At 40.2% G+C, this 15,791-nt stretch overlaps 3 protein-coding genes across 3 annotated transcripts; 1 reads left to right on the top strand and 2 right to left on the bottom strand.

Moving 5' to 3' along the window:
* Positions 1 to 622: 622 nt before the first annotated feature.
* Positions 623 to 6,769, bottom strand: faf2 (Fas associated factor family member 2). Its single transcript, XM_070962162.1, has 11 exons — positions 6,671 to 6,769; positions 5,614 to 5,682; positions 5,345 to 5,479; positions 4,859 to 4,935; positions 4,624 to 4,762; positions 4,419 to 4,504; positions 3,984 to 4,075; positions 3,149 to 3,326; positions 2,696 to 2,867; positions 2,400 to 2,543; positions 623 to 1,890 (listed from the first exon to the last, which is right to left on the bottom strand). The coding sequence occupies exons 1-11, from the start codon at positions 6,731 to 6,733 to the stop codon at positions 1,708 to 1,710; spliced, it is 1,338 nt and encodes a 445-aa protein (XP_070818263.1). The 5' UTR covers positions 6,734 to 6,769; the 3' UTR covers positions 623 to 1,707.
* A 762-nt stretch (positions 6,770 to 7,531) lies between these two features.
* On the bottom strand, positions 7,532 to 9,660 carry pin4 (protein (peptidylprolyl cis/trans isomerase) NIMA-interacting, 4 (parvulin)). Its single transcript, XM_070962839.1, has 4 exons — positions 9,502 to 9,660; positions 9,215 to 9,282; positions 8,631 to 8,750; positions 7,532 to 7,995 (listed from the first exon to the last, which is right to left on the bottom strand). Exons 1-4 carry the CDS (start codon positions 9,536 to 9,538, stop codon positions 7,837 to 7,839), a joined length of 384 nt encoding a protein of 127 aa, XP_070818940.1. The 5' UTR covers positions 9,539 to 9,660; the 3' UTR covers positions 7,532 to 7,836.
* Positions 9,661 to 10,401: 741 nt separating this feature from the next.
* On the top strand, positions 10,402 to 14,175 carry nek12 (NIMA-related kinase 12). Its single transcript, XM_070963031.1, has 2 exons — positions 10,402 to 11,629; positions 13,312 to 14,175. Exons 1-2 carry the CDS (start codon positions 10,498 to 10,500, stop codon positions 13,506 to 13,508), a joined length of 1,329 nt encoding a protein of 442 aa, XP_070819132.1. The 5' UTR covers positions 10,402 to 10,497; the 3' UTR covers positions 13,509 to 14,175.
* The last annotated feature ends 1,616 nt before the right edge of the window (positions 14,176 to 15,791 follow it).

Genomic DNA, 15,791 nt, shown 5'->3' with positions numbered 1-15,791 from the left:
ACCCGCCAACAGAGCCAGGGGCATGTGTTCTGTGTTAGGCAGATATTTTGCTTTGGTACTTGCACATTTACAGTTACCTCATTTTTTCCATGTTTGTATTGGGGGGTGGGAGGAGAAAACAACTAATATATATTATATATAGGAAATGGTTCTTATTAATGTTATAATTTTTCATTCCATTGGAATCATATTGTTTGTAGCATTTAACATAACTAGTTAGTGTATTATATATACATCTGTATACTGTTTGAAATTTTTAAGATTTGTACTTTTTTTAAATGAAAGTTGCTAGTTATGCTTTACCAAGTAGTGCAATCATATTTTTTTTTTTTTTTAATTGTTGTGGCTGATTTGAAAGGGTTGTTCACTAATAAATGTATGATGTATACCAATATAACACTTGTCATTTTTGATTTAGCTACTGAAAGGTTAAAATGCAGTACATAAAATAACGGACACTAATCCCTCAGTATACTTAAAATGCCATTCATGGAATGAATTAAGTCATTCGCAAAAAAAAAAACAAAAAAAAAAACATCCCCCACTCATCAATATCACCAATAGCAAAAAGCTGCTTATGTTATGCACTGGTACCACAAGTGTTGTACAATCTCAATGAACCCACATTTTTAAAATGTTTTTAATTCATAGTTGGAAAATTACATCTTTACATGAGCCCATTCAGATGTTACAGGCAAAACAGGCATCTATGAGTAACCACAGGCACACTATGGGCAGACTTGAACTATACTAGATAAAGCCACATGTAAAAGCTGTGGCCTCTGTTAAATATTGTATTTTTAAATGAGCTTGAGGCAGTCTGCTTTACATAGTAACAACCTGCATTTGGTCATTTTATGACACAGATGAGTCAAAAAAAAAAAAAAAAAGGTCAATTTGGGGTTTTTAAATATCTAACTTATGTACAGGTCATGGCTCATTTAAAACAGGGTTCCCATTACTCCTATGTCCAAATCCACCAACCTGCTCCCTGAAGTAGTACATGTGCTGTCCACACCACATAGATTAACAATCACAGCAGTACCAAACCCATCTTTGACACAGACCACTTCTGTACTTGTCTACTACTGTGAGGGAAGCATGTGCAAACTTAGGGGCAAAAGGAAGTTGAATAAGGACACATGGATCAAACACTGAGTCTTTGACAATAAAAAAAAAAAGCCAAGGCAGTCACACAGTCATAGAAACCCAATACTTCTCCATGCTGCATCCTGTGTGTATCAGTAGGTATTAATACAACCTGCCGTCCTCAGTTGCCCAGACATGAACTTCAGTGGGAAATAGTTCTGGTTTTACACAAAGCTATGCTACCATTTCAGTACATTTCAGTAGATGATTAATCCTTTGTGGCAACACTTAGTGGTGAGGAAGGACAATAATGAACCAGTAGCTAGTACAGCCAATGGAAAACAGACCTCTTTGTTCACACAGATGCAAGGATGAGTTCAAGGAAGGACTTCAAGAAATATTTATTTGATAAAATTCAAGACTTTCCAGGCTATTGGGAACCCCGTAAACAACCAAACAAGGACTGGATGCAAGGTCGTTAATTTTTTTCCAGGTTAGCATTTTATCGCAATGATCCCTTGGTCATAATGGCCATTTAACGAAAGAAGAAAAAGAAAAAGAGGAGTGGGTGGGCATTGTAGGAAAATGTGTTTCCATGTAGAGGAGGTATGTCATCTATTAATCGTCCGTTAGGTCTTGAACAAAAAGGACCTCGGAGCGGCTGAGTCCCGCCTCTTTCAGTGTGGGAGGGTTGGGCTGCTCTTCAGTCGGAAGGCAGGGCAAGACTCGGCGAGGGAAGTTTGTTACTATCTGAAACTTCTCCGGGGATTCTTTCAAAGAGAAAAGGAAGTCGTATATTACCTGTGAAAGACAAAACAGTCAAGTGAACTGATAAATAACCAACCAAGTGGTAATGTTCTGCAAATATAGAGAAGTGCTTTAGAAATAATTCAGTTTTTTAATATGTTTTAACTCATCGAGGCAGAGATTGTGGGACAGCATTGGAGGATGGGGAGGAGGAGTGAGATCAGTCATACACTGGTTTCATCATCACAAAGCCTGCAACATTTCAATAATGGCATAAACAAATTCCACCATTGTCCGTCCTTCATCAGTTTTGAACTGAACTCTGAACAACTTTTGTGGGTGCAGGTTTAGAGGCAGCCTTTTCAAAATTGAAATTTTGGCCCTTAATCCCACCTGGGCGTCTGAGCTCATATTTCTTGGAGAGCACTTGCACATCATATCCAGTTACTGGGCTGAGTTTTGTGTAGCTCATTCCAGCTTGGGCCATTAGAGCCGTTGCAGCATAACAATAAAAACACATAAGCACACACACAAACAGTACATGGGGTAATGGCGGTACTCACCGTCAGAGATTGCCCAAAGAGGAATCGTCTCTCTACTCGTGTATCGTTGGGCAGCTTAAACACTATTTTGACACTTTCTGGATCATCTGCAGGTGGTTCTGGGGGAAGACATTCAGACTTCCTCTCCTTCTCCTCTTCAAGTGTCTAGAGTCAAACAAAACGTTTTGACAGCTTGAATCAAAAAAGAATTTTGTTTATGTTAAGAAATAACTGTCTCGTTCACACAAATCATTACTTAAGGTCTGCACGTGCAGACTGGCATGAACAACATGAATATAACAGAAAATGAGACTCACTCGTCGTCTCCGCTCCTCAGCAAGAGCAGTCTGTCGGACCTTCTCCTCCTCTTGCCTTAGCTGCTCCTCCTCCTCCCTCTTCTTTCGGTCCTTCTCCTGGTCGGCACGGAGGGAGGCCAGATAGGCCTCGTCCTGCTGCTGCCTTAGCACTTGGGTCTGGTTCCTCTCCTCCCTGAAACAAGCATTTGTCTCTATTTATAAATGATGACACTTTCTGGTAAAATAACAGCAACTATGAGATAAAGTAACCTGATTAGTGAAGCTATATTTTATTCACAACTTATTTCGAACTGCTGCTTATAACGAACTGCTGGATGATCAGATGTCAAATTTTGAGCTTCACTCATAATCTCAAAACCATCCCAACATGTAACTTCAAGTCTTCACCAATGTAAATGGAGATGAGATGTCTCATATCAAGCAATCTAGTGTGAATGTATGGATTTCCAGTACCGTTCGAGGCGCTCTGACATCAGATGTGTTTGGTTGGCATCCATGATGAAGGTGAGCTGATTGATGAGGTCCTCTGGCTGAATGAGACCCTCAAGCCTGCCCACCACTGTCATCCTGCGGTCCTTCAGCATGATCATGGCCAGGAATGGGTAGGTGTTCTCCCGCAATGCCTGGGACACTGAAACACGCCCAAACACAAAACTGTCACATTTGCTGCTACTACACATTTTAGGAATTTAATGAAATGGTCAACCCATCTAAATACATACATACATACATACATATATATATATATATACACACACACACACACACACACACACACACACACACACACACACACACACGCACAAACAATAAACCATAATTATGTCACTTAGCCCCTGTGGCAGCTACAATGCATATAGTTTCTCTTTTATGTTTGCCAAAGTTTAGAGCGCTCTACTGGGACTTCAACTGCCATCCCAACACAGTCATCAAAACACTATTTCTGAGAAACTCAACATGCATTTCTTTCCAGACACAATGTCCCACATACTAAAGATGATCCACAGGACTAGCTTTTGGTTAACAGCTTTTGATGATTTTCACAGCACATATATCTTTCAAGTTCCTTATAATAGGATGGTGACAGAAGTCAAAATGGAGAACTCAAAACCTCAGAATATAAAAACCTTTGTTCTACTGTGTTTCATTAGGGCAAAGATAATGAGGAGCACTTAATCCACTATCAAATCCTCCAGTTTGACTTACAGAACACGGACATATGAAGTGTGCTTACATCAAGAGCTGACTGACAACAACTGGTGGGTTAAATATCAATAAATTTGCATACCTCTGTAGCCCTCAGGCTTGCTGGTTGAGCATGCCCAAAAGAGCATTCGTGTGTTGAGGAAGGTTACGACCTCTTCTGTACATAACGTGGAGCTAGGAAGTGACAGATCAGCAGCACAAAACAAACCATTTAAGAGGGAAACGTTTTCGTGTGCAGATGGATATAAAACATATCATATATAAATATACTAATATCAAACTGTGACCCTGTTTCCAAAAAAGCCGTGACTCTGTGTAGAACAAATAATAACAGAATGCAATCATCACCAAACAGGTGTTTTTGGAGCATTCCACAACTATCCCAGTATTTCGTTGCTCCTGTCCCAACTTCTCTGAATCATGTTGTGCAACACAGAGCAACAACAGGGTTCTACTTAACAAATTCTGCTGGCTGTCACTCAAGCTATGTAGATAATTAAGATAATAAGTACTATACCGGCAAAACTCGTCAGTGTCTTGATGATCCTCCCCATGAAGGTACACTAATAAGTAGCGGAGCTCCCGTTTGGCATCATTCAGTGCCTATATGTTTCACAGAAAACAAAAGCAATGCAACATATTGCAATTTTACCTTGTCTGTCTGAAATTAACCTAAGTGCATAAAAATGTAGGTTTCTGGCCCTCCATATCTCTGAGCTCACCTGGCTGTATGTTCCCTGGTAAAACACAGGGTGTGACCGACCATACTTCTCCTCAAAACTCTGAATGAAGGACACAACATCTCCAACAGGGTCTGTCACACGACCACGAGGATCTGGCCTGATGAATCTCAGGGCAAACCTTGAATAAAAAAAACATTGTAGCGACCATTACTTTCATGCAGCCACAAGCTTGCCCTCTGGGAATTGCAAGTTTAAATCAATGTGCTTAAATTACCTGAATATGTCCAGAAGTGTGTAATATGTAAATCTGAAAGGTAGCATTATCAAGTAGTAACTCCATCCTAGCAACCCCTGAAAAGAAGAACCATTGCAGTCTGTTACAATATAAACAGTAAAAAACAAAAGTAGAAAACCAAATTTCAAATTATGAGGCCTTTTCTGTGCCTAATGCCATCAAAATGAGATTAAACAGGAAGACATCACTTAGATTGACTGCTCCTTCAAGAATGGTCTTAAAGGTAACATATAGTCAGTCACCTTATTCATTACGTTAGAACAGTACACAAATGACAACATCAACAACAGAAATACTTAGAAAGTCCCCTTAGAATGTGGCTACATGTCAACAACGAAGAAACAGCATTACAGAATACTGTAAGAGAAATCCAGCAGCTTATTTTGTCTGGTGAAATTAAATATTTAACAGCAATGCAGAGATTACATCTTTAATCAGAAGTATTAAGAGAGCCTGCAGACCTACCCTGGGCTGTGGCCTTGAGACGATGTAACTATATACTCTATGGTCTGCTGTGTTGACCTGCAGTGGTCTGGATGGTGGAGGGTTAAACACACTGGGCACTCCTTCCTGCTCATTAAGTCTGTCTTGTACTGCAGCCTGAAACACATTTAAGACCATCATACTTGTCATAAAATGACAGATAAATAAGAGCAAGACAAAACATGTCACAGAATCTGTATAGGAATAAAAGGGGAAACAGATTGATAGAAATCCATCTTCTTGCCATTTACCTCTATGTTCCAATTATGTTGCTCTAATGTTCGACGACATTGGTCCATTGATTCCAAACCAGTTAGGTCCTATTAGACATGAAAAGAAAGTCAGCCAAAGGCTTCAAAATGGTGATAAAAGCAGAAAAGCACGTTTGCATATAATCAGGGCTGCTTTCAGCAGCTTACAAGAAACTGGTTTACTATGTCAACTATTCATAAAAGTTAACCAGAAAACTAAACAAAAAACAACAAAATAACATCAACAACAAAAAATTTGATCGGCTGAGACACAGAATAAAATACTTTCAGTGTGTACTCAACAAGCATTGTTAGGTAGTTACTTAAGCTTGAAATTAATGTCAAAATACACAGAGAAGAAAAGAGAAAATTAACCTACACCGAGCAGGATGACGTTAAAGGTTAGCTAACGTTAACTGTTAGCTCTCCAAAATATCAACTCATTTTAACGGCGAGCTTTCCAACTACATTCTAAGAAAGACATGTCGGGCTGTATGTTGATTGGAGGAGGAAAACTGCATCCCTCTTACTGTCATATATGCAACAGTTTAATGTAGTTTAGCTAAAAACACCTGGGTCGCTGAGAAACTTCAGTGACAGCTCGCCCATGACTGCTGCGCTAATGTTAACTCAGCAAGTGTTCAGTAGGGAGCGTCAGTGGAAACCTAACGTTAGCCAAGTTGACGTTACCGTAAAGTCCGAAATTACATTTAAAAGGCGGCATGTATGATGGTGGAACACATATGAATTGGGTATATGTCTCTACGTTAAGCAAGTCAGACAAACGTTACGCTATTTAAGTCCATCCATGGCCCTTAAAGTCTGCTAACTTGTTAGCTAGCTTAGCTAATGTTAGCTAGCTTTGCTAACGTTAGCTCTGACTCAAGTTGACGGCTAACGTTAGGGGGCTCTGGGTAACGTTATCCAAGTTGACTATGCAAAAAGCGTTTAAAGACACACGGTTCCAACTGTTTACAGCGATTCACTACCAACGACAACGTATTACTGCACGAGGTTTCAAACGGACACGTCTTAGTGAAGCATTTGGGCTGTCTACCTGAAATTGAAGGAGTTTTTCGGTCTGCGCCTGAGATAATTCTGGCTCCTCTGGCGCCGCCATCTTACCTCGCCAATCATCTAGCAAGGCGTAGCAACGTCAACCGTCTTTTCCTGATGTTGACTGTGCCGTCATAACCTCTGCGCGCTACTGCCACATAGCGCTCTGGAAGTCACCGGGAGGATCACAGCACCGAGGTAATACAGTTATAGTACCCACAAAACTAAAGATCTAATTGATTTTCCTGGGCCGGTAAGTGAAACGGGATGTAAGAGTGAAAAAAAGAGAGAAGTCTGTATATGGGGTTATTTGTACAATCTGTCAAAAATGAAAGTGAACAACACACCTCTTCCAATTCTGAGTCAGATATGTCCAGCCCCTAAGAACATTGCTCAACTGGCCACTAAAATGATGTACATGAATGCATTTTTCAAGCAAGAATTTCAGTCATAACCTAGTTCCATTTTCTCAATTGTGAAACTTTTCTTTCTCTTATCTGACAGTGAACTGTTGACTGATGACATCACCTTGGGCCTTTGTGAAAGACATGCCACACTATTTTATGACATTTTATGGATCAAACAATCAACTGAGAAAATAATCATCAGATTAAGCAACAATGAAAATAATCACTAGTTTGAAGCAGCCCAGCTCACTAACTGTAACAACACTTTTGTTCATATTATTTAGCACAAACAGCTAAGTGTACCTTATCTCCACAATATGAATGACAGAAGCAGTTACTGAACACCTTATTAACTGATGTTTACAATCACTGCTAGGCCAACGCCTCGCTTTCTGAAAGACTTGAAAGTGGAAGGTTTTCTCTCTCATACACATGCAAACAAAACTTACACGTTTTGAATTACTTCAGTGAAAATGTATTTATTTGTTCATTTGTGGTTTGATTTCCACAAAAGTTATCAAGCTCAAAAAGAGAATCAAGTGAAAAAGTTAAACTTAGAAGAATGTTCCCCTAGGTTGAATTGTATGTATGCGAGTATACATGTCACCAAAGACAAAGCGGACACAAAAGGATCCTTTTAAACAGTTCAGAAAATATAAAGCAACTACTGCATTCAAACAGATCAGGAAATAATCAGTTTCACAGTACAGCACACTGTAAATTTTGTATGTCCTAATTTCAAGGGTTGAGCTGTCGCATGTCACTTTTTCCCCTCGACCATAATGATGTGGTACCCAAACTTTGTCTTGACAGGAGGGTCTGTGTAGACGGGCTTATCCATAGAACTGACAGATAGGGCAAACGCTGCATCCTGGAAAGGTCCAACCATGGAGCCACGTGTCATCCACCCCAGATCGCCCTGTCATGAACACAACAGTCATGAAGCAAAAATGATATGCACCGAATGGGGTCGCCAAGCCAAGACAAAAGTGAGTGAACATGAGTAACAAAGGCTAAAGGCTTCAAAGGGTTCACTGTACTGAAAACAGAAACTGTGAGCAATGCAGAAACTTGAAACACATACAGCTTTGGTTGCCAGGCAGAATTAGGTCACAGATAAGAATGTGAGGTAAAAGCTTTGTTGCACTGTAACGATTCCAACAGCTCAAATATTTACGCAGTGTTGCTGAGGAACGGCGTAATCACCACTGAAGTTTCCCAGTAGCTAAGACTATACCAGTGTAGGTGTTCTGGTGGGGCGCTGGTGTGAATAAGTGGGAGAAAATGTGTCAAATTTGTATGAGTAATGGGTCAGTAAAGAATTATTATTTGTCAGTCTGGAATTTACCAGCCATGATTTTGGCCTGTACGTCATCCTTTATCATCTCCCACATTTATCATCACATGTTAAGATGTAATAACATAAAAATATTTCTATACGACTACAGGCAAAACACAGAGGACCAAGACAGTTAGTATTTATGGTCAATACTAACATAATCAGAAAAAAAGGGGAGCAAAAGTGAGCAAACGTTTATGACTTCATGATCTTACTCCTTGTCTGGCTTTGTCCTCACTGTATTGTGACGCTACTTCACTGAAACGGACTCCAGCCTTCAGTTTCTCCATTGCCTCCATGCATTTTCCATGTTTTTCACAGAGGATGTGTCGAACCTGGGAAAACATCATAAGAAATCAAATGAACAACTGTTGTGATGCAACCTAAAATTCACTGCAGACATTATGTTTAGCAAATACAGAAGTAGCATCCCAGTAGCAGCTCATGCATACAGGTTGTGATGAATATCAGCTGTCTAAACTCTTCAACACTGTCTGGCATTGGCTGACAACACAATGTAGCTGGATTGAAAATATATACATACTTAACTTGTTCCTATAATTACCAGTTTAAATATGGTGTTTATCAGACCACCAAAGAGAAAACGAAATCAGTGACAAAGCTGGAAAGATGATGCCCGAGTGTAAAATAATGTCCCATGTACACCACATCACTTCTATCCAGCCAACTCACGCAAACGTGACGTGTGAGGGGAAAAAAAGGGAAGGCTAAAACTCCTCTCTTACGTCACTTTGGACTTTTACAGTGCAGCTTTGGATAAAGCAAGTAATGAAGTCACCTTTACAGCAGTGCCTCCCTTTGGTGCCTTTTCTTTCTTCTCAGCGTCTGCACCTCCTGAAGCAGCTCCTGCACAGTAACGAGATTCAACACCATAAACCAACCAACGGAACAAGGCAACACACAGTAACAGTGAAGCGAACAATATGATCATGTTAAATGTAGAGAAGTGCTTCCGCACTCTGGCATCTGTATCATAGTCGTTGTTTGCTCCATGCTCGTAAATGTGGCCGACTTTAAGCAGTTCATGACACATAATTCACAGGAGACAAGTAATGGACCACTTACCTTTACCACCCTTGCCACCTTTTCCCTTTGGTGGCATTTTTAATTATAGTGTAATGAAATTCAAGCAATACTGAGATGAAAATAGTATAATAGCATGCACTTTAACTGTGTTGTCATTAACATGCGCAGTAACATGCGCCGACAGCTTAAGGGTTTCTTCTTCTTTAGCTAGTCACCGGCAGATTAGAGCCACTTAGCGTTCATACTGCCATCTAGTGTAACAAAGAAAAAAGTGCAGTCTCAAACGCTAGCGGTAGTGCAGATCTTACAAGCGGGTACATGTACCTGAATTTAAAATGTGTAACAAAAAAGGCCCTTACTTTTCTTGTTGTCATATTAAATATTTTTTGTACAATCCAATGTTTACTTTGGGCCATACCTTCACATCCTCTAGGCCTCCACTATCTTTTCACGTCATTAAAATGTATCTATTTATTGAATTATTTAACAGGCACATGTTATTTATTTAGCAGCGACATGCACATTAATAAACATGCTCCAGAATGAAACAAAAAAGTTTTAGTAGCAGACAGTAGGCTTAACCCTTCAAAAGAAAGTCATATTAAAACGTTTAGCCTATTAATATAGGATACAGTCATGCTCTTGTCGGCAAGGATCATAAATATATATATATAAAAACAATCTCGATTGATCTCGATCTCTCAATGCTGTTGCATTAAAAAATGATTGCAACCACGCCACAATGAACCGATGCATGAACGATGGTGTAAAATCGTTGGCGCTGGACTCAGATAAAAACAAATGAAAGCATGTTTTTCCAGTCTGATCTCTGAAACAGGTGGAGGTAAAGATCGCGTGAAAGTTTCCCTGATCCAGCCTCACGGCGTCAAAACGAGGCTGTTACCGTGGCAACGAGACTGCACACAAACGGCCAGTGACGTATGTTGACAGCTGCGTTGCGTTGAAGCGCCCCTCACCTTCACACTGCTCTTACTCGTTTAGAAAGGACCCCCTTCCGTGGACGCCGGACAAACCATGGATAAGTACGAGCGGGTTTTGTGTCTGGGCAGCGGAGGAGCAGCAGACGTGTTCCTGATGAGGCACGACGAGCGCAGGAGCCTGCACGCGGTGAAGAGAATCAAAGTAATGGACACAAGGACAGCAAAAACACAGAAGGCCATTCTGCAAGAGGCTGACATCATCAGGGGGCTGCAGCACCCTCACATCGTCAAATGCAGCGACGCCTTCGTGAACCCTGATGATGGCTTCATTTACATTGTGATGAACTACTGCGACGGTGGGACGTTAGATGACAAAGTGAAAGCGAGGAAACCAAAGGAGTTTTTCACAGAGGATACTGTGATGGGGTGGTTTGTACAGGTCGCTATGGCTGTAGATTACATACATGCTTCTAAAATACTACACAGGGACATCAAAACCTCAAATGTACTGCTAACAAAGCGAGGCATGGTGAAGTTAGGGGACTTTGGGATATCCAGGGTGATGACCAACACAGCTGATATGGCCTCCACATGTGTTGGGACACCCAGCTACCTCAGTCCTGAGCTTTGCCAGGATGTCCCATACAGCTCCAAGTCTGACATCTGGGCTTTAGGCTGTCTGCTGTATGAGCTGTGTGCTCTCAGACCTCCGTTTGCAGCCTCAAACCTCCTGAGCCTGTTCTACAAGATCACCAAAGGAGAGTATGATCCTGTGGATAACGTCTACTCTGACCACATCTGCTCTTTGATCCACAGAATGCTCTGCCTCAACCCAGAAAACAGGCCAAGTGCTGCATGCATACTTAGCTGGGGCTATGTGCAAGACCACCTGGAGTCTCTCAAACACACAGACACTGATGGTGTGGCTGTGACTGAATCTAAAGGGGAGAGCTGTGTCACTGATATGGAAGGGAAAGTCACAGACATAGATGCCGCACTATGGCCAGATGTTCTCAGTCAGTCCCACTCATGGGAAGAGAAAGAAGACAATATGGGGGCCAGTTCCAGTGATGTGGAGGAGGAAGGTCAGGATGCTTTGTGTGTTGGAGGACAAACCCACTGCGACTATCCTGAAGACTTTGATGAAGATGAAAGTTTGCCTTCTCTCGAGGAAAACACTGAATACACTGGGTCCATGAGGAGGAGCGACTCTGCTGAGTCTATTGGTAATGTACAGGTGGAAATGTAGAGGGGGACATCTTAACAGTGAGCAAAGACGCAGTCAGGTCCTTTACTGAAGTAACAGTACTCATACCACAGTGTGAAAATACCCTGACCCTAATCCTACATAAGTAAAAGTATAGAAGTATTACCAGCAAAATGCAGTTAAAGAACCAAAAGTCGAAGTGCTCACTCTACACAATAGTTGCTCATGTGCTACTTTATTATATAGCCTGTTATATTCTTATTACTGCTAATGCATCAATGCAGAAATATAAGTCTGCTGCTTTCCAGCTGCTCCCAGCCAAGGGTCACAAGATAAATCTGCAGCATCTGGGCATGATTAATGTGATAGGAAAGAGGAAAAACAAAGTTCTGCTACACAAATTTGTATTCATTTTTTGGTTCAATGTGTTTCGTTCGTTTGTGAAATATTGAATAATTTGACCTCTTCCAGTATTGAGGAATATTAACTGAGACCATCTGAGAGGATTAGAGGGAAATCTCTTCCAGATATCCGAAACATGAAAGAAGACTCCAAGCAGATGCTGCTTTTTTTGCAGTGGTTGAATGTAACTAAGTACATTAACTCAAGTACTGACCTTAAGCACAAATTTGGGGTACTTGAACTTTACTTGGATTTATGCTTCAGGGGGAAATACTGTACTTTTACAGCTTTCCAATTATCTGACTGCTTTAGTTATTAGTTACTTTACAAATGAAGATTCGTACATACAAAACATATCAGCTACAGCTTATAAAATCTGATGTTTTGCAATGAAATACACTCTTGTCCTGACCCTGTAGAGGTGAAACCATTAGCTGACTGACAGAAAATTAATCGCATCTATTTTGGTTGAAGTCATTTTTCATACTAAAGCATTTCATGGTTTCATCTTCTCGAATGTGAAGATTTGCAGCTGAATTTTTTTTTTAATAATTTGGAGGTTAACTTTTTACAAACCAAAACAGGATAATCAGGATAGTAATCAGGAGGTAAATCCAACATAATTATTAGAGGCAGTCCTGTGCAAATTGGCTACAGTCAGCTCCACATCCACCAAATACAGCAGGAAGAATAAAGGGACTGAATACTTCCTCTACTCTTCCTATAGAGGTCACAAGACAAAAAAAGTTGGAAACCACTGGGAAAACACGCTGTGTTTAATATTGTATTCACAGTGTGAAGCGCTGACACTGACATACATGAAGCGTTTGCTGTTCTGGTTGACCAATAACAAACACTGGCACAGACTGCAAACATTCCCTCAAATGTGATTTACTGCTTCTCCCTTTTCTAAACTGGAGGTCTTTGAGTTGTGGACTGTTGGTCGAGCATTTTCAAGAGGTCATTTTGAACTCTGGGAAACTGACGGCCATTTTTCAATATTTTATACAGTTTACACACAGAGAAGAGCAGCTGTTCTATTTCTGACCTGCTGGGACAAAATCAACAGCTCCCTGTTAAGGTTTTACTAAAAAAACAACTTTATTTTGATTTTTAGCTTTTATAAAACAACAAGTTACACACATGAATCAATGCAAAAGTATAAAACGTACTTAGTTTTTAGTAATATTCGTTTAGGTTGTAGCCATATACAGGCCACAAGCCACAAGAAGGTTTTTCATGTGTTGTCAATAGCTTCTTTTTTTAAGTTGTGTTTTCCCATTTTTCCTGTATTTCCAGAGGCTCCTGACGTGTCAGGACAAGTTGAGTATCCAGACGACTTCGAGGAAGTGGAAGACGAATATGAGGACGCAGCAGCCTTAGCTCACACTGCGGCTCCTCGGCAGCCACATGATGATGCACTGGAGGAGGAGTTTCAGCTGTGTGATGCTGGAGGACTGACCATCACCCTGAAAGCACTGAAGGAGAAGGGCTAAACACACTTACACTGCAAAGGACAGCAATGTGAAATAAAGAGACCTTAGCAGCTGAACAGTGAAAAATCCCACAAGTGCCTTGTTTGTTATGTGTTTTATGCAACGGTTAAAACTGGAAGCTAGACATTTGCTAGACACCAAGTGTAGTAAATGTCACTGCTAGATGATGTTGAAAACACTTGGTGGGGCTAGAGGGAGTGAGTGAAGTCTGCTCGGTGTGTGCTGACATTCAGTGACGAGAGTATTCCTGATTGCGGTTTCTGATAAGCGTCATGACGAGTGGTGGTAATGATGAATGCAGTCGAAGCGACTGGATCATTTTATAAAATAGAAATCTCCTTTAATACACTTTATATCCAACAGGAGCACGGGGTATCTAGAACCACTTTGATGTTTTATTCCAGTGGTAAAGACAGCAGTGTTTAACTGGGACGCACAACTTTCTTCATTTCTGTCACCTGCCCCAGTGCTTCTTTTCTCAACTTTTTCTCTCTGTTTTTGGTCTGTAATGTGATCAATGAAATGAAACTTTTCTATCAGGATATATCTTTGCCTCAAAATAAGATAAAAGCTCACACATCCATGGCTTTCATAGTATGTGGTCTGTGAAGCTTGCCACAAAGATGTTATGATAACACCTGATGAACAAAATAAATATGAAATATTCAGATTTTTCTACCGGTCTGTGTTTATTTTTTGATTATGGACACTGTGCTATTTTTGATCACTTCATTCAAGGAATTAAATTTTGAATTTTGCCATTGAGCCTTTTAATGTATTCATAAATAATGCAGCATCTGATCTGAGCCGCAAATACAATTACAGTCTTGATAGAAATCTATGATTTGATTAGGTTTCATTTTTATTTTCAAGGAGTGTAATGTAATGGGATGCAATAGCAAAATAGTTGGTCTCTATTTACTCAAGGGTCCCTGACCTGCTGAGCCGAGGATTAAACCAGGAACTTTATGCTCGTAAGCCTGCTTTTAAATTATTGGCCCGGCTGGAGAGGGAGGAAGCATGAAGGCTGGAGAAATCTTTACCTGCTATGATTTACTTGCGTTTTATACCAAATATAAAAATCTGTGCACCTGAACTTGCAGTTCCAACAATAAAAGCACCCCGAAGGGCTTCTGTCCTTCACTTTTAAACAAGATGCTCCTCCTAAAGACAAACCACTATAAGATATATATATATATATATATGTGTGTGTGTGTGTGTGTGTGTGTGTGTGTGTGTGTGTGTGTATATATAGACTTTACTGATCCCACGCCAGGGAAATTAGATCATTAAAGCCAGCAAGTATAACAAAAAGCAAAAACAGTGTCACAGAAGGTATGCATATTTCTATTTTGTACAGATTTTGAAAATACTAAATGCCAGAGAAATACTACTGCCAATATTCTTATGAGAAAACTTCCAATGCCAGATGTTGTACTGAACTTGAGAAACATTGTTAAATAGACAGGACATTTCAGTTCAATTTCAGGAGTCTATGTATCTGCACAATATGTACAGTTTATAAAAATACTGTAGGCAATATTGATAATAAATGCTGTTATTGTACAGTTGAGAAAAAATACATGACTTAAAAAATGATGTAATGGATAATGTGAGCATATATTAGCAAGTAAGGCATTGAAATCATATATCTTTTTGTAAACAACTTCTAATCAACATTTGAATTATCCGAAAACACAGAAATATTAACAACGCAGGTTGTTGAGGGTGCTCAAGACCACTGGACGCTCTCACTTCCAGTTTGGTAATCTGGATGCTCCAAATACTGAAAAGGTTTGGTGAATAGAGGTTGAATGTAAACGATAAATTAATTTGAACTGTATGCATTCATAACTAAACTGAGAAGTTATTTCATTGATGACCTGAATGATGAGAGTGTGCTTACTGAGATGGCCTGAAATGACTTTTGTTAGCATGTTAGCATGCTCAACACACACGTGCTTCCTGTGCTCACGTAACTCAGCCAAAGAGACCTGGGCTGCACAGCTCAGGACAGACCAACTGTCTCTATTGATCTCCTCACTCCCTGTAGGTGAATGCTGCCGTCCAGTTATGTATAAATACAAATGAGAATTAAGAACAGAAAAAGGATAACAAAAAAGTGTCTTTTTAAGGTGTTGCTTCAATGCTCCTGAAACCTGGTGACTGATTCACAAACTTTTCGTCCACATACAAATGAAACCCTCCCCTTTATAGAAGCCTTCAGCATTCTCCATTCAGGCTCCTTCATTTCATTTGTACTGACTGGAGCTAACTTACATA

Source organism: Chaetodon trifascialis, chromosome 5 (assembly GCF_039877785.1).
Source record: "Chaetodon trifascialis isolate fChaTrf1 chromosome 5, fChaTrf1.hap1, whole genome shotgun sequence".
NCBI classification, from domain to species: Eukaryota; Metazoa; Chordata; class Actinopteri; order Chaetodontiformes; family Chaetodontidae; genus Chaetodon; species Chaetodon trifascialis.
The sequence above is the reverse complement of the archived record's forward strand: the minus strand, read 5'-3'. Positions and strand labels throughout refer to the sequence as shown.